This window comes from Scyliorhinus canicula, chromosome 15 (assembly GCF_902713615.1).
Source record: "Scyliorhinus canicula chromosome 15, sScyCan1.1, whole genome shotgun sequence".
Classification (NCBI taxonomy): domain Eukaryota; kingdom Metazoa; phylum Chordata; class Chondrichthyes; order Carcharhiniformes; family Scyliorhinidae; genus Scyliorhinus; species Scyliorhinus canicula.
In genome coordinates, this window is record NC_052160.1 from 62,889,842 (window position 1) to 62,909,083 (window position 19,242).

Sequence of the window (19,242 nt, forward strand, 5' to 3'; positions counted from 1 at the left end):
TAGATAAAGATCAGATGAAGATATATTTTGTTCCCTACACTTATACAATTTTGCTGTAGAATATTTTGATTTGGAAATATTTCAATTTCCTTTAAGTTGTTGCAGGATCTCCTATTTTCTAATAAGATTTGAGGTCCGGTGGTAGGTTTAGATTCAGTTTATTGCAAAACGTAGTTGGTACAAATTCAGATATGAAACAAAGGAACAAATAAAAAACCCACTGCGCACTGAAGCTTTCTTAAAGTTGCACTTTTGGTAACACTCCCCCCTTTGTTTCCCATTGGCTTAGTATCCTGAGTTGTGACTCCTGATTGGCGCTCCATCTCTGCATTTTATACCAGCAATTTACACTTGTATCTGACTTACTGGTGTCTGCGCACATTGTCACATTTGTGGTTTGGCTTTAAAAGCAGATGTGCCACTCTGAAGATTCAATATTTCCTCACAGTTGTCCCATGAATGGAAATAGCAGTTTTGAACCCCAAAAGAGAATCTCTTTACTCATTGAGTTTAAACACACATCATGATTTGTTTCAGACTCTGAACCCATCAATTCCTCTGATGACAAAGATCACATTCATGAATGCTCTGTGGGAGATTGTCAAGACCAATGAAAACTTAACCAATGCAGATTTCCTGAGAAAATGGTTCCAAGGGCGTTTCAGGCCTTTCATTGCTGGCATTTCTCAGTCAGTGCTGAGCCATCTTTTGGCAAGAAACATAACTTGTGATGGTTATCAAGAAGTGTGAGTAGATCATTTTTTTACATTAATCCAGTGCTGCAAATTCAATTGGAAGCACAACCCCATCAAAACAACTTAAATCTGGGGTTCACTTATTACTAAATGCCTTGGAGCCATGTTACGATCCAGTTGGTGTTATAACTGGATGACAGGATCCCAGAATGGAACTCTCGTTCGAAAGACTGTAACTTTTACATTTTTGTATAAAACACGGAGGAACAGTCATAGGACCACCAATTAGCTTTAGCAACAAGAAAAAAACATTTATTAAATATGGAAAAGTTGGACTATGAGGTGTGGATAGAGTCAATGGATGGGAGGCAGGTCTGTGTGATGGACTGCGCTGTGTTCACGACTCTGAAGTTTTTTTGTGTTCTTCGGCCGAGTAGTTCCCATACCAGGCCATGATGCAGCCAGATAGGATGCTTTCTATGGTACATCTGTATAAGTTGGTAAGAGCCAGTGCGGACATGCCAAATTTCCTTCGTTTCTCGAGGAAGGACAGGCGCTGTTGTGCTTTCTTGGGTGGTAGCATCGACGTGGGTGGACCAGGACAGATACTTGGTGATGTGCACCCCCAGGGATTTGAAGCTGTTAACCATCTCCACCTCGGCCCCGTTGATGAGACAGGGGTGTGTATGATAGTGAGTGGGATGCTGGAGGGGATGCCGATAGTGTTAGTCAAAGTATATGCACCTAGCTGGGATGATGCGGGGTTTGTGAAGGGGTTACTGGGAGCGATTCCGGACTTCAATACGCTCCAACTGATTATGGGTGAAGATTTTAAATGTGTAATGGAGCTGAAGGTGGACTGGTTGAGCCCCAACTCGATGGGAAGGTCGAGGATGGCGAAGGAGCTAGGAGAGTTTATGGAACCTATGGGGCTAGTGGATCCATTGAGGTTCAGGTGCCCGGTAGGGAGGGAGTACTACTTCTTCTCGCAAATGTATAAGGTGTATCCTAGAATTGATTTGGGCGATGCTGATGGTGGTGGGGGCGGTGTATGCGGGAATTGTGATTTTGGATCATGTGGCGCTTTGGCTGGAGGTTAGGCTCAGTTCAGGGCAGGTGCAGAGGCTGGGATGGAGATTAGACTTTTTTTTGGCCGATAAGGGGCGCGATTCTCCGCAACGGCCGATGCCGGCGTGAAACCCGGAGTGTTTCACGATGGCGTCGGAGGCCGCTCCTTGCCCCCTATTCTCCCCCCCCCCCCCCCCCCCCCCCCCCCCCCCCCCCGGGGGCTTGGAGAGGCGTTGCGGGGAACTCAGGCCTTGATGCTGGCGTCAAGGCGGCGTGCCGATAATGACGCAGCCGACGGCACCTAAGTGACGTCAGCCACGCATGAGCAGGTTGGCCGGCGCCAACCCGCGCATACGCGGTTGCCATCTTCCCCTCCGCTGCCCCGCAAGACGTGACGGCTTGATCTTGTGGGGCGGCGGAGGGGAAAGAGTGCGTCTCTTAGAGATGCCGGCCTGACGATCGGTGGGCACCGATCGCGGGCCAGTCCCCTCCCGAGCACGGCCGTGGTGCTCGATCCCCTCTCCGCTCCCCACAGGCCCCAAACTTACCTTTCGCGCGATGTTCATGCCGGTAGTGACCAGGTGTGGTTGCCGCCGGCGTGAAAAGGTCGGGAACGTTAGGCCATCCGGGCCTGAGAATCGCGGGTCGCCGAATTGGGGGGGGTGGGAGGATCGCCGGGAGTGCCAGAGCGGCCCTGCCGCGATTCTCCCACCCGACCTGGGGAGCGGAGAATCGCACCCAAGGTGTTTTATGAAAAGGTGAGATGGTGATTGGGAATTATATGGAACTTAATCAGGACGGGTAGGAGTCAGTGGCCTAGTTTTGGGAAGTGTTGAAGGTGCTGGTTCAAGGGGAGATTATTTTGTTTAAGGCTCACGGTAAAATGAGGAGAGAGGAGCACAGGCCGCTGTTGGACAAGATAGTTGAGGTGGGTAGGAGATATTCGGGACCGCTACAAAGAAGTTGGTGGTCGTGAGGAATAGGCTGTAGGGGCAGCTTGATAGGTTGACGATGGCAAAGCGGTGGGGCAGCTGCGGAGAGCGAATGGCGTGCAGCATAAGTATGGAGAGAAGGCGAGCCATATGTTGGCTCACCAGTTGCGGCGGAAGGTGGCGTCTAGGGAAATTTTAAGGGAGAATGGGGAGGTGGTGGTGTGGGTGCATTCCGCAATGGCAAGCATGCGTATGAATGAGATGAGTTCACCGGGTTTTTGTTTGCACAGGAGACCGAGTCAGCGGTGTCTGCTGTCGCCATTGTTATTCACGCTGGTGATTGAACCCTTGGCGATGACCCTTCGAGGGTCTACTGAGTGGCGAGGGATTGTGAAGGGAAGCAAGGTGCACGTCTTGTCGTTGTACGCAGGTGACCTGTTGTTTGTGTCGGTCCCGCTGGAGAGCATGAGCAGAATCATGGGCCTGTTGGAGAGGTTTGGGGCCTTCTCCGGGTATGAGCTGAATGTTGGGAACAGTGAGATGTTTCCATTGAATGCAGTGGGGTAGGGGCCAATTTAGGGGCACTACCATTTAAGATTGCTAGAGAGAGGTTTAGATATTTAGGGATTCAGGTGACCCAGGAGTGGGCCACGATGCGCAGTTGGGATTTGATAGTGTTAGTGGAGGAGGTTAACAGGAATGGCAGGGATGGTGCAGGTGGGAAAGATGAATGTGCTGTTTATTTTTCAGACCCTCCCGATCTTTCTCCCTAAGGCCTTCTTCCGGAGGATAGAGGCACTGATCTCTGAATTTACATGGGCGACATAGGTCCAATCAGAGGGCCTTAGGGATGGCTCCGTTGCCTTTGTCTCAGGGGAAGTATACGGGGAGTCTGGTGGTGCAACCGATGATCAGGTTACAGAACCAGTTGAGGAAAAATTTTAAGTTGAAACGTATGCCAGTGCTGACGCCATTGTGTGGGAACCACACGTTTAAGACGGGGAGATGGATGGGATGTACGGGAAGTGGAGGGAGGCGGGGCTGGAGTGGGTTAGAGCCATGTTCTCGGAGGGCAGGTTTGTGGGTTTGGGCGAGCTGTGGAAGAGTTTGAGCTGCTGAGGGGCAGTGAGTTTAGCTGTATGCAGATGCGGGACTTTGTGTGAAAGGATTGGAGGACGTTCTCCAAGCTACCGGAGAACACACTGTTGGAGCAATTGCTGCTTTCTGACGACTTGGGAGAGGGCAGCATTTGAGATATATGCGGGTGGCTGGGGGAGCAGGGTGTGGCACAAGAGGTGAGGTTCAAGAGTAAATGGGAGGAGAAGTTGGGGAGGGAAATAGGTTGGGGGCTATGGTGTGAGGCGATCAGCGGGTGAACTCAACCTCTTCCTGTGCGAGGATGAGCTTGATTCAGTTCAAGATGGTGCAGAGGGTACACATGGCTCAGGCGAGGATAAGTGGGTTCTTCCAGGGGGTGGGCAATCGTTGTGAGATGTATAGTCGGGGCCGACAAATCATGCTCATATGTTCTGGGGCTGTGAGAAGCTGGAGAGATATTGGGAGGCTGTGTTTGGGACTCTATCCAAGATAGTGGGGGTGGAGGTCAGGCGATTTTTGGGGTCAGCTTTCAGTTACAGGCACAAGACCTGATTATTGCACATCTTTAGTGAAGGATCCTAAACTTGGTTTCTGCAAAGTCAATATTACTATTGATCTTCCATCTGATTAGTAACACTAACAATGTTTTCCATTTAGTACAAAAGGACTGAATAATGGATTCAACAAGATGACAGAAGGAACAAGAGAAACTGTGCTGAGAGTGTGGATCTTTGGTTACCTCAACACCACAGGTAAGCTCGAAAGGTCCATGAATTATGTTCTCATCCAGTGAAGTGGGAACCCACAACGGTGTGGAAAATGTAACTTTAAAATTACCCAGAGTAAGAATAATTAAATGTGAGTAACCAACTTCATTGAAGTATGGACCTGGGCAGAATAAATTGGAGTCAAACGTTGGCAGGAAAAACGATAGCCGATAATGTTCTACCTTCAAAGAAGGATGAATTTGGGCACAATCAAGTTTTATTCCCTTGAGAGGGAAAGACAGGGCAAACAAATCTAGAGTTCCCTGGATGATAAAAATGATAGAAATTTAAATAAAGAACAATTATGTGCTTATGACAGACAAGTAGAAAATATATTTGAGAACAAGCCTGAATATTTAAGGTTCAGAGGGGAGATGAAAAAGCATTTTAGAGAAGCAAAGAGCTTCAAAAGGGAGGTGAAAAAGTATTTTACAGAAGGAAAAAAGGGGTACAAAGAGACTGGCAGCCAAAGTAAAAGAAAATCCCAAGGTTTTCTATCGGTATAGAATCATAGAATCATAGAATTTACAGCGTAGAAGGAGGCCATTCAGCCCATCGAGTCTGCACTGGCTCTTCGAAAGAGCACCCTACCTAAGGTCAACAACTCCACCCTATCCCCATAACCCAGTAACCCCACCCAACACTAAGGGCAATTTTGGACACTAAGGGCAATTTATCATGGCCAATCCACCTAACCTGCACATCTTTGGACTGTGGGAGGAAACCGGAGCACCCGGAGGAAACCCACGCACACACGGGGAGGATACGCAGACTCCGCACAGACAGTGACCCAAGCCAGAATCGAACCAGGGACCCTGGAGCTGTGAAGCGATTGTGCTAGCCACAATGCTACCGTGCGGTATATAAATGGTAAAAGGAGTAGGGCCGATTTGAGACCAAGAAGGGAAATTACACATGGCGAGAGGTGGCATAGGTGAGGTATTATACTCTGCATCAGCCTTTATCAATGAAGAAGATGCTACCCAGGCCACAGTGAAAGAGAAAGTACTTCTGACACTAGAATGGCTTTAAATTGATTATGATTTTAGTCAATTTCAATCTCTATTCTAAAAGTTGATAAGGTACCACGACCAAATGAGATACATCCAAAAAAATGACTCTTGGAGTTATATGTAACTCTCAGCTTCGCCTGGTAGATCACCCCGAACTCTTATAGAGCGCACCCTTTGCCCTGTTAAAGGCTGCCCGCCTTCTTGCAGCTGCACCTTGACATCCCAGTATTTACAACTACCGCTGCATTCCCACCTCACCTCCCGATTCTGCTTGGCCCATCTCAAGATCTTCTCTTTCATCAGATAGCTGTGTCACAGCTCTTGGTAGATTAATCGCCTTTGGCTTCGGCCGAAGCAACCGATGAGCCCTCTCCAGCTCAAAGAGGGATATGTTCTCCTCCCCCAACAATTTGGCGAACATCCCCGAAAAATACTCTTGTCGGCCTTAGGCCATCCAGCCCCTCAGGCAGTCCCACACTCCGAAGATTCTGCCCTGTGACCTGTTCTCCACTTCCTCCACTTTGGCTCTCAGCCCTTTATTACTTTCCTCCACTTTCCGCAACTCCTTTCCACTGCTCGAATTCCACCGCCATCACCTTGGCCAGCATGTCAACCGTATTGGGTGCAGCCCTACCCAGCGAGCTTGCTCCTGCCATCATTGAACTCTGCACCAAACTTGAGCCAGGAGGCGGACTTGCGCTTGTTCTTTTTCATGCCGTATTCTTTCATTGGGATTTTGACATCCTCTGATTCCCACAACTTTACTGAAGACAACTCATATAAATGTTCCCCCTAAAACTCGGTGAAAAAGGCCAAAAAACAAGAACTCTGGCAGGAACCACCCAATATGGAACCTCCACCTACATGTTGCAATTGGATGTCCTGGTTAAGATCTTGAATGCACTGACTGACGATATGGTGGAGGCAGGTCCAATCAGAACATTCGAAAGAGAACTAGACTGCTAGCTGAAAGGAAGAATGTTAAGGGTCACAGAGAAAAGGCAGGAAAATGACACTAATTGAATTGCTCATTCAGAGAGCCGGTGCCACAGTATGGGTTGAATGGCTTTCTTCTGTGCTACAGTACAACAATTCTGTGATTCGAATTTTAACTAAGAATAACATGCAGTTAAAGTGTAATGTTTTAAATGGCCACCATCTTCAAGTGTTTCTTTTTAATGCACCAAAACATTTCTGAGCACTTTAAATGTTATTGAAAGGAAGTACACATCAGAAATGTTAGGACAAACATTTTTCTTTCATAGTAGTTCATGTTAATAAGTGGGCACCTAATGTTTTCACCAAAAAATTGGAATAATCCAAAACATCTGTGCCATGCAACAGGAATTGAAGAGATTCAGCTTGACTAATGGATTCAGATCAGTTGTGCTAGTGCTGGTTCTAATTCAAACACAACTCTTGCAGAAGTGACTCATCAGACAGAAGCACAGTAAAATATTCACCTGGATAATGTTGTGCATGCACAGCTAACCTCCTTTTATCCTTTAATTCTAGGTGCTGGTTGTATCAGCAACACCAATGGATCCAGAGATTGGTTGCTGGTGAATTGGGCAATGTTCAGTCAACTTGTTCAGATAGAGGATTTAACCAGGTTGAATTCAAACTTCAATGCAGTAAGTTGCATAGCCAGTCATGAGCTTTTAGGATGCTGAATAAAATGATTTTGCTGATCAGAGTTTGTTGTTGGAAGAATAAAATCATGAGATGAATCTTTAATGTGAAGAAGATTTAAATAACATCGGTGAAATAACTATATTTCATGGGATTGTATTTTTATAAGTTTCAACTTTGGTATTATGAAGCTATAATTTTTAAAGCTATAAACAGTTTAGTCATCTAATTTTATTTCCCGTTTTATGAAGTTTTCCCTGCTTCAAAAGTTCCCATTTCCAAACGCATGCAATACAACAGTGCAATTGCCTTTTACTCGCTCAAGATGTGAATGACAGTCTATACATAAGCTTCACTCTTGTCAGTACATTACATTTACTAAGATTCTATTTTCCTTGCCATGAGGTATCAAGTAATAACAAAAGGGTTAATGGAACTTCTACAATGTCCAAATTTAATTGCAGCTATTTATCAAAGAAGAGAGAATGGATTGTAAATAAATTGGCACATAAGTACAATGTTCTTTTAAACAGAAGTCTCAGTGAATTTTACTGGGGCAGCACTTTATCCTGGATGGTTCAGGCAGTCCTCAGACTAAGGACACAATGGATTCCTGAAAATCGTATCATAACTCAAAACGTTGGAACTGATTTCTCCATAGAAACAATGTTATAAATGGGCTATTGGTTTCTGAACCAAAGCCGGAAATTGCTCATGGGGCACCCAACGGTGTCACATGCTGTCAACTCTTGCTCTGTCAGGTTAGCACGGTGGCGCACCTGACTGCTGCCTCATGGCGCTGAGGTCCCAGGTTCGATCCCGGCTCTGGGTCACTGTCCGTGTGGAGTTTGCACATTCTCCCCATGTCTGCGTAGGTTTCACCCCCACAAACCAAAGATGTGCAGGCTAGGCGGATTGGCCATGCTGAATTGCCCCTTAATTGGAAAAAATGAATTGGGTACTCTAAATTTATTTTTTAAAAACTGTTACTCTGTCAAGTCGCTGAAGCAACTTTTGATGCCTGGATGACTTAGCACAAGTTCCGCAGTTAGTGTGGGGGATATGATGAAGCCATCGATCACTCTCAGTTGCCTGTTTAACCTTTAGAAACTGAGTGCAGGTTAGGCAATGCATGGAGAGCTGTCACAATGGTTGTGCTTAAAAACAATCTGACATTGGCTTACAGGTGGAATAACAGAATAAAGCAATAATTTCCAACCTAACAAAGACAGTACAGTGGCTGGAGTTACATCGTCCAGTCATCAGATTGGTGGTACTGAATGTTGATGTGCACGTATGAATGTGCTGGCGTGACATCGTAAAGTCAAAACTAATCATGCAAAGTCGAAATGGGGTGTCAAGTTGTAAATTATCTAAGTGCTATTCATGATCATTTGAATGTCATAAAGTCGAGGACTGCCTGTCGTGCAAAATTGGTGATAACTCTATGGTTTTATTTTCCATTGATTATCCTCTTTCAATTTCTATCCCCCAATTGGAACCTCAGTGATTACAAGTTGATAGAAATCAACAGGGAAACAAGCCCCAAAACAATTTTATGTGTTTCTCTGTGAAGATTGGTCATTTTCTCGTCTGAACGATTCTGATCCTATTTGTAAGAGTATTAGTCTTCAGGGTTTTCTTATTTCACAGCTTGATGCAGCAGAATTGCTGACACCTTCCCAACTCGGAGAGTTTGCTGGTAAAACTGGAGCAGTGACTAACGCTGATGATGTGCAGAAACTTTTCAACAGCATCACAAGTGCTTCTGTTACTCAGTTCATTGAAAAATTCAGAACTGCTGCCAGTCAGGTAGGAGGATGTTTCAAGTAATCTTTTTTTTAAAAAACTGTGGATGGTTTTAATACCCTCTCCGAGGTGACTCGGGAGATGGGAGGGCATTTAATTACGTGGGAGGATGCTGGATGGGAATCCCATTGCCTGCCCGTGTCTTCCCCAATTAAGTCGAGGACACAATGACTCAGGGAAGCATTCCTACGCCATTGCCAATTAAGACTCTTAAATGGTAACCACATGCCCTTTTGAGGACCTCATCCAAATGCTGCTGGTATTCAAAGGTGGGAGGGACAGTCACCACGCAGGAAGCCTGAAAAGCAAATCCTGTTTTGTTTGCTTATGGACTCTCAGGGGATGAGCCCCTTATTCAAAGGTACTCAGTACTTGATCAAGGAATTTGGGAAGGTGCCCCAATGAAGCCATCCTCACTCACACCTCTCTGTGACCCTCTTCCCACTCTCCCTCACCTGTGGCATGGGGTCCCTTGTTGATCCTGGGCCTTTGATGGACACTTTGAAGGCAGCCGCTACCGCTCCCTCTGACGTTACCTGCAATGGACAGCTGCCAAAATCTGTTGGGGGCTCTTGGGGGCAGGATATCTTGATCCAAACAAAAGCCCACCACTGGCCACTTAAATACGCACTTGCCAGTTAAAACAGTAAGCTTGCCCCAAGGAAGATTACTCGCAGATCTCTGACTGGTGGGTGAGAGCCCTATCACTGTATTAAATAGCACGGTAGCACAGTGGTTAGCACTGTTGCTTCACAGCTTCAGGGTCCCAGGTTCGATTCCCGACTTGGGTCACTGTCTGCGTGGAGTCTGAACATTCTCCCTTTGTCTGGGTGGGTTTCCTCCGGGTCCTCGCTTTCCTCCCATAAGTCCCGAAAGATGTGCTATTAGGTGAATTGGACATTCTGAATTCTCCCACTGTGTACCCGAAGAGGTGCCGGAATGTGGCAACTAGGGGATTTTCGCAGTAGCTTCATTGCAGTGTTAATGTAAGCCTACTTGTGATGATAAAGATTATTATTATATGTTTTAAACACCCCAACTCGGTAGTTTTTTCCCCAGATGAATTCAAAGCAAAATTTTGGGATAAAAATAGAACGTTTAGCAGCATCTGATGGGAGAGAGAAACAGAGGGCGCGATTCTCCGCTCCCACGCCGGGCGGGAGAATCGTTGGAGGGCCACTCTGGCACCCCCCACGATTCTCCCACCCCCCCAAAATGGCGTGTTGCGTTTTGCGACACGCTGCTCGGAGAATCGTGGGCCGCTATTTTTCATGGCGACCCACAATTCTCCGATCCGGATGGGCCGAGTGGCCTGCCGTTCCCGACCGGTTCACGCCGGCGGCAACCACATCTGGTCGCTGCTGGCGTGAACAGCACGCCAAAGGTCAGTATGGGGCTTGTGGGGGGCAGAGAGGGGAGTGAGCACCACGACCGTGCTCGGGAGGGGACTGGCCCGCGATCGGTGCCCACCGGGCAGGCGTCTCAAAGGGACGCACTCTTTCCCCTCCGCCGCCCCGCAAGATCAAGCCATGGGGCAGCGGAGGGGAAGACGGCATGCGCGGGTTTGAGCCGTCAGCCGTCGTGACGTCAGCTGCGCATGTGCGGGTTGGAGCCGGCAGCGTCATTCTCGGCGCGCGGTGCCTTGTCACTGGCGACAAGGCCCCGCGGCCAAGATTTACGGCACAGCCCTCCTAGCCCCCCGGGGGGGGGGGGGGGGGGGGGGAGAATAGGGGGCAAGGAGCGGCCTCCGGCGCTGTCATGAACCTCTCCGGGTTTCACGACGGCGTTTGGCCTTGCAGAGAATTCCGCCCAGAGTTCACTCTTAAAGAGTTTTGAAGAAGTCATATTTGACTCATATTGATAACTCTGTTTCTATCTCCATAGATGCTACCAGACCTGCTGAGTATTTCCTGCACTTTTATCCCCAGTTGAATTGTTTAGTATCCAAATGATGTATCATTGTGAACACCAAAGTACATTGGAAAATCTCCAGTGATATTTAATTCTGTGAGAGTTGTGATATACATAGACCATGCAGTGCAGAAGGAGGCCAGTCGGCCCATCGGGTCTGCACCAACCCACTTAAGCCCTTACTTCCACCCTATCCCCGTAGCCCAATAACCCCTCCTATCCTTTTTTTGGCACTAAGGGCAATTTATCATGACCAATCCACCTTACCTGCACGTCTTTCGACTGTGGGAGGAAACCGGAGCACCCTGAGGAAACCCACGCAGACATGGGGAGAACGTGCAGACTCCGCACAGACAGTGACCCAGCAGGGATTCGAACCTGGGACCCTGGCGCTGTGAAATCACAGTGCTAATCACTTGCGCTACTGTGCTGCCCTTGATATGTAGATCATTGATTGCAGCAATAATTTATTATTCTTTTGGTAAAATTCTGAATATTGGATGTGCTCACAAAATTCACATTGCAGCATCATCTTTGTCATGAAGTTTCTACTGTGGCACGGTGGCAACAGTGGTTGGCACTGCTGCCTCACAGCTTCAGGGACCCGGTTTCAATTCCGGCCGCGGGTGACTGTGCAGAGTTTGCACTTTCTCCCCGTGTCTTTGTGGGTTTCCTCTGGGTGCTCCGGTTTCCTCCCCCAATCCAAAGATGTGCAGGTTAGGTAAATTTCCCATGCTCAATTGCCCCTTTGTGTCCAAAAGGTTATGTGAGGTTACTGGGTTATAGGGATAGGGTGGAGGCATGGGCTTAAGTAGGGTGCTCTTGGTAAGAGCCTGTGCAGACTCGATGGGCCGAATGGCCTCCTTCCACAGTGTAAATTCTATGAACGAATAAAGTAGACTGGATCATTGGATACTGAACTGTTTGAAAACCCCCTGACGTTTAAAGCAGTTTTCAATGCTGATTTATTAATTTGTACCTATTTTGCATTAATGGTGTTTTTCCCTGCACCCTGCTATCTCCCTCAAATTTTTTTCAGAACAATGTGGCTTTTGCTCCTGGTGTCAGAACGGCTTTACTGCAAGAAGTTCTGAACCGCACACAGCCAATTCTTTTGAATGCCAGCAACACCGAGCTCCAGATTTGGTTTAGCACAAGGTTGAAAGTATTGCTCACAGGACTCACTGAAAACATGGTGCCTTTAATCTTTGTTTCTGAGACTTGCAATGGATCTCGTATAATGTAAGTTCAATTTTTGTTTTATTTTGGTATAAAAATGGGGAATTTGATTTCAACTTTGCATTGCTGCTTTTGGTCGGTGTGTAGAACACTTTGAGATTGAATTCCAAAAAGATATTCATCTTGTGTTGGGAAAACAAAAGTAATTTTAAGGGATTTATATTCGTAAATATTAGAAATAAGGTATACTTTTAGTGTCTCTGTGTAAGGGTTAACCTATAATTACATTCATGCCAGACAAAGGTGTTTGTATGTGTGGAGGTTTTAGTTTCAATTCAAACTGCTACTATTGGGCTGAGCGAGGTTGTGGCATGAAAAGGAAATAAAAGCTTGGAGAAGTAAGAGTCATTGCTTGGCAACTGAAATGAAAATGAAATGAAAATCACTTATTGTCACGAGTAGGCTTCAATTAAGTTACTGTGAAAAGCCCCTAGTCGCCACATTCCGGCGCCTGTCCTGGGAGGCTGGTACGGGAATCGAACCGTGCTGCTGGCCTGCTTGGTCTGCTTTAAAAGCCAGCGATTTAGCTGAGTGAGCTAAACCAGCCCCTAGCTAAACCAGCCCCTGGAACTGGGAGCATCTTTAAGGTAGGAAGGCTTTATGAGTGCTGTTTTAGCAGAATTGATTAGCAGTTGGAGATAGGTAATGAGAGAGAAAGCAGCTCAGTTAGAAGCAGTTGGTTTAGAAGGCTGGAGAGGGAACATCTCTCAGATTTGCTAGAAGAAAAGCCATAACATGGAGCCATAGTTAAGAAAACAAGATCTGAAGAACTGCTAGTTAAGGCAACCAGAGCAATGAGACGTTCCAAGAAACTGGGAACCAGATCAGATTACTGTTCAATAAAGTAATAGAAGTTGAAAAAGAATTGGATCATGAGAGGCCAGAAACAACATTTGTGAGAAATAGCTACAGTTTGTGAGACATTATTTGAAATAATTGTGGAATTCGGTGGTTGGATCGTGGAATTTGTGTGCAAGTCTTTAAGACGAGGGAAACCTGAAGGAAGAGGTGTAAAACCTGGAAACGAATCAGTGATGGAGGCAGCTAAGGAAAAGCATTTTTCCACAGATGATTTGAAAGTGGGTCTTTCTGAAAACGGAATTTTAAATCACTCATGTGGAAGCCGGAGTTCAGTGAGACAAGGTGGCTCATAGTATGAGAATTATCTGGGGGGATTTTGTGGAGAAATCCACAGAACTCGGGTTCAGAGTGAAGTGTGTCTTACCACAGCCAGCCTGTGCATTCAAAGAGATTGTGTGTTACTGAGATCATTATACCCTAAGATATACTTTGTAACCTGTGTTAACCTTAAAATCTGTGTATATTTGTGAAGCTAATGGGAGAGTAAATGAGTTATCATCATCAACCTTTTTCCTTGTTAAAACTAATTAGCCGTCCTGTGACTATTCCTCTGCATTTTATTTTTAAAAATTAAGTTATGGTCTTTTGAGCCAGGGTTCCATTATGGGATCTTCCTGCCCAGTTATAACACCAACTGGGATCATAACATGCATTACCTAGCATTTGTTACCTTGTTCTTTGTTAGCGCCTGTCTAACCTCAAAGCAGTCAGATCCCCAATATAGCATGATAGGTAAATGCTTCACTTAATGTTCCTGTCTGTCACAAAAACAGCTGTGTAGTGGGCTCAATTAGTTGGTGCCATTTGGAGCAATCAACCTTTGACTCTCTGAGGAAATCCCAGCCATGAAGCCTACGCCTAAATGCTATAAAGTAGAAATCCATGGATATCGAATAAGTGCAAAACCCGGCTCATGATCTAGACTCTCAAATAATACTGGCGGTTGGAGATCTGTTTCTACGCTCAACACCTTCAAAATAGCTGAGGAGTAAAAGGAATCTGATTGCACCACCATATGTATTAGGAAATTTAGAATTTTATTTTGATGGCATTGTTTAATCTGCAGTCAACCCCTTTGATAGCAAGTTTTCCAAGACAAATCAGTTCCTCATTGCAGTTTAGTATCCATAGTTCTTCCACTAAAATGAAATATCTTTTATTTTGTGATAATATGATGGTACATTTTATGCATTTCTGCTGCAGGCATGCTGGGATTTTAGGCATGGGACCTGCTGGATTTTCCATCTGTTAAAACTTACCATCCATTAATTCTTTGGGGTCAGATGCTCTCCTTGTACAAATTCCAATGTATGCCTTCACTGCAAGTAACTCGAAACTAGGACCTCAATTCTGTGAAATTTACAGATTGCAATTCAGAGAACGTTGCTGTCAATGATGGTGTTCAGTGTATCTCATTAATTTCTTTGTTTTGTAGTGTCTCAACACTGAGCTCAATCAAACAGCAGCTGACCAGCAGTGTTCAAGAAGCTATATACAGAAACATACTAACTTACACTAAAGGTATTTAAATTTTAAGTTTGACTTCCTAAATATGATTGTTTCAGTTCAACAGAGATTGGTAACTTAAGACTTAGCCTTTCAAACAATATGACTGCCCAATAATTATTTTAATTTCCTACACTTTCACTGTAACGTTGGTCAAGGAACATGGTTGTGAAGACCATGGCGAAGGTGGAAGGAAAAGAGTGCCCCCATGGCACAGGCCCGCTGGCCGATCGGTGGGCCCCGATCGCGGGCCAGGCCACCTTGGGGGCACCCCCGGGGCCAGATCCCCCCGCGCCCCCCCCCCCCCCCCCCCCCTCCCCCGCAGGAGCCCGGAGACCGCCCGCGCCGTCTGCTCCTGCCGGTAAGGTAGGTGGTTTGATCCACGCCAGCGGGAGAGGGTTGACAGCGGCGGGACTTCGGCCCATCGCAGGCCGGAGAATCGCCGGGGGGGGCCGCCGACCAGCGCAGTGCGATTCCCGCCGCCGCCGAATCTCTGGTGGCGGAGAATTCGGGACACGGCGGGGGCGGGATTGACGCCGGCCCCCGGCGATTCTCCGACCCGGCAGGGGGTCGGAGAATCCCGTCCCTGGTGCCTGCTTCAGATCACCACTCGTTTTGGAGGCAACTAGTGTGATATCTAAACAATATCTAAACAAAAAGGCAAACCTTTGCATCAAATAATATTCTGATCGGCTCTAATCTCTCGCCCATAGTCCCAATCTCCAGATCCCAATCTTGACAGACCTCAATCAGTTCACCCACAGCCCATAATCCTGGGTTCAAATCCAAAACTGTCCTTGAAACTTTCAATCCTGAGTTCAAGGCCCTGGCGCCCCATTTCAAGTTTCCTTGACTGTTGAGTTGGCTGCAGCCCAAGGTTGGAGCACCTACATCTTCCCAGTGGGTTATCCTCAATATGATGAATTCCAGGGCGCAATGTAATGGAAATGTAATAGAGTCCTGTGTCAAGAGCTTTTAGCCAGATGTATCCCGGCGCTGGCAGCGCCGTAAACGACCCCACTATCAAAGGGGATTCTGCTTAATTTTGGGGCTTCGCGAGGAACACCCCGCCGATGCTGCACTCAGTACTATTTCCTGTTCGAACAAACTCCGCTCTAGATTTCCACCAGGGTCAAGTCAGCCTGCACCCCACCCCACCCCACCTCATAAGAACAGGGCATTGCTAGGCCCGATTGCTGGTGCGGCCAAAATGCCATCAGGGCACCTTGGTACTGCCAACCTGACACCCTGGTAGTGCCACCTGGGTGCCACTCTGGCAATTGCAGTGTGCCCAGGTGGCACTACCAGCCTGGCAGGGGCACTGCTATGGTGCCCAGGTGGCACTGCTAGGCTGGCAGTGCCTCGGTGGCATTGGTGGTGCCAGGGTACCACCCTGCCCAGAACCCAACCACCTATGGACCTCCGAATGCCTGGGAGACCCCCCCAATGGCCGGTACGTCTGGCCATGTTCCGGGATACCAGTGCTAACTGGTGCTCACTCTGGGTCTCCGAGGTGCTAGTGTTAGATCCCCTGCCTTGGGTAACTACGGCGAGAGCATATTCAAGTGTGCCTTACTGTTGTGGCAATGCATTCACCATTTTGAGCTTAAGACAATGCTAGATATTGTAATAAATACACATTATCCGTAACTACAGAGGAAATAGAAGGGGATATGCCGAAACCAAATCCTTTTTCCTCGATAATAGGTTTTAAATACCCAGGTGGGTGGACATCCAGGGCAAGGGGAGATTCCCAATTTTACATTATAATGACATGCACTTGTATCACAAGGGGCAGAATGAGACTGTATCATATAAAAGGATCATAATGTTTGGTCGATGTTCATTGGCTAAAGGGAATGTCGTGATATCCTTAGAAACAGAAACCCTTTGTCCTACTTTCTAACAGTGCTGCTTTTAGTTATAATTCCTTTGCAGATGTCTAAGTTTTGATCTTAACTTGGGCACAATTTGAAAGGCATACCCCTATGCGGTCCCTATATGCGTAAGATATGTGGAATGCTCTGACAGAAAGTCGATCAGATATTACATACCTCGCACTGATAGTTGTCCCAGCAAGTATTCCTGGCATATCTGGATCATATTTTCTGACTCTTCTGAGCTGGAACATTTGTACCCCTGAGCAGGAATGATAATAGATTTTCAACCCATTTATCCTGATGACCGGTTATCAAATAAATTTATCCTTATTCAGTTACATTATTTTGAATTTACACAGCTAGGTTAGATAATAGATTCCAAGTCATAAGGAGTACTTGTTTGAAAGTAGCCAAAACATTTATAGTTGTTTTTCTTTCCCTAGAAATCCCTCTTCGCTGTTATGAAAACAACAGTTTCAGTCTTTACCTGGAGAGCCAATTTGAAAATTTCTCCGAGTTTCTAACTCTGTCTGATGTGTCATCATTTGTTCCTTCCAACCGTGCAGCGGAGGTAAAATCATTTGGGATAACTTTCAATACTAAGGGTCTGAGAAAATGTTGTGAGTTGGGTTGAATTGATGGTGAAACACCAACAGTAACCCACCGCGAAGGTGCCTACTTCCAGTTTAACTGTGGTGTTTTGGGGGTTTGCACCATTCTGGAGAGACGGTGTTTTATTATAATGTGTGGATGAAGATTCAGGAAATCTATCAGCTAAAGGGAGTTGAAAATTGCCAAATCTAACAGGTGCTTTATGAAGCACTGGCTTATAGGTCAAAAGGAGCAGGAGCTGTACTTTCTCCCTCACCCCAGGCGCCAATCTGCCTCCTCCCTCCCCATGATCTGCTTCCCTCCCTGTGGTCTGCCAAATGCCCGACAGGGTCCAATCTTTTCTGATCGCTGAGAGTGCCCCCCACAGCTCCCTCCCAGAAGGAAAACACAGTTCAGACCAATATTCTTATTTCCCCGTTTTACTGGTTCTTCCTTCTGGGTAGTGCCGCATCCTACCACTAAAGGTTTTTCCAGCTGGTCTGCCTCTAAATCTGGCTGGGCAGGAAATGCAGTATAAAAAGTAATTAATGCGATCCTGCAACTGAATTCAGCTGGACCTCCTGCATTTCCGCAAAGAAGTTCCCCCAACCTCCTCCCCGCTTCACAGCAAATATCGGGACCAGTGTGATTTAGCCTGTGAATTCAGATGCATATCTATCTATCTTTGTAGTGTGACATTCCTTACTTGACCTCCCAGTCTACACCTCAGTCAGGCTGTTTTAAACATTACAATATTCCATCGGATCAGTCTGGTTCCCAGAATAAACTCTGTAGACTTGTGTAAATTCAACCTTAAATAAAATATATTAAGGAGAAAAAAAACCATTTCATGCCTCTTTAACACCGCCCTTCCATATCATGCATAATTTTCTATGTGAGAAGCTTATGATGCGGCAAAAATCTTTCTATAGATCCTGTCTTTGGCCGCAGTTTTCCCACTGTCTTGCACCTGGCGCCGATCCCGTTGCGCCGGAAGCATCGCAGGAGAGGCCCAAAACTGGCCTTGAGCCAGGTGCAAAACCGAGTGCAAGTCATCTGACCCACGTCACCCGGTGCGATCCCAGATAATCATATTTAAATGAGCCATTAGACGTATCTAAACATGCGTAGTCAGGTTGATGCCGCGTTCTGCCAGCTCCCGGGAGTCGAGGCCGCACCGGTGAGGCCTCAGCTGCGCGCCGATTAGTACAGGCATAATGGCTACACCGGGGGTCTTGTAGACCATTGGAGCACCCCCGCACCCCCGACCCCCCCCCCCCCCCCCCCCCCCCCAGGTGGTGGGGGACAAGGCAGGGCACTGCCCCAGGCACTTGGAAACCCTGGCAGTGCCAACCTGGTACTGCCTGGTTGGCACTGCCCATGTGCAAGGCTGGCGGTGCCATCTGCGAGCATCAGGGGTGTGAAGGGGAGTTACGAAGGGCGAGGGTGTGAAGCGGGGAGCATGAAGGGATGTCATGATGTGGGGTAGACCTGAAATGGGGAGAACTGAAAGGAGACACCCCTCAACAACACCATAGCAGGGGGTAAGGGATGGTGATACCCATGTCTGCGGATGGTCACATTGTCCATGGGTGGGGGTTTGTTGGGGGGGGGGGGGGGGGGGGACACACACCGTGGAGCTCAGTTAGAGATCGGGACACCTTTACATAATGGCATTCCGATGTGTGAGGAGCCAGTCTGGCTAGGGAGTTTTGTTCCCAACTGCAGAACGAAAATTAAAAGTGTGGGCTTGACCGGTGATAAACTCCCCAACCCCCAAAAAATTCTCTGTAATTGAATACAGGTCTGGATTTCACCTGAAAAGCCAACGGAAAACACCCCAGCAAACTCACCCAAAATGACACTTAGTCATTTTCTGGGAGAATCTAGCCCTTTATCTTTATAACCAACTGTTGAAGAGCAAGAACAAGGATTAATATATTATGTAATAAGTGACTGAAGTTGGGTGTACAATTTTTATGTTAGCTATCATCACATTCATAGAAAAATCCTATTGTAAACATCATGGTGTAGGTGTCATTGGATGTTTGTACAATTAGTATTAATATTGAAAACTCATAATATACTGTTGAAATAGCAGCCTCCCCACTCCCTAAATTCTTCTTCAGGCAATGGGAAATAGCTCAAAATTGCATTGGTTCCAGTTTAACTTTCCATGAAAAATTTTATTCATTATCACAAATGCAAGCAAAACCTTTCATGAATTAGTGCAATCAGGC

The 19,242-nt window shown here is 46.7% G+C and overlaps 1 protein-coding gene across 1 annotated transcript in view; it reads left to right on the top strand.

Annotated features, from left to right (window-relative positions):
* The window catches only part of LOC119978154, a 512,568-nt gene that overhangs the window by 323,587 nt on the left and 169,739 nt on the right, over positions 1 to 19,242 (top strand). Inside the window, exons 113-119 of the mRNA XM_038819593.1 lie at positions 538 to 746; positions 4,451 to 4,545; positions 7,089 to 7,207; positions 8,859 to 9,017; positions 11,965 to 12,167; positions 14,461 to 14,546; positions 16,855 to 16,982. Of these exons, the coding sequence (XP_038675521.1) occupies positions 538 to 746; positions 4,451 to 4,545; positions 7,089 to 7,207; positions 8,859 to 9,017; positions 11,965 to 12,167; positions 14,461 to 14,546; positions 16,855 to 16,982 (999 nt within the window). The remainder of the gene's footprint in view (positions 1 to 537; positions 747 to 4,450; positions 4,546 to 7,088; positions 7,208 to 8,858; positions 9,018 to 11,964; positions 12,168 to 14,460; positions 14,547 to 16,854; positions 16,983 to 19,242) is intronic.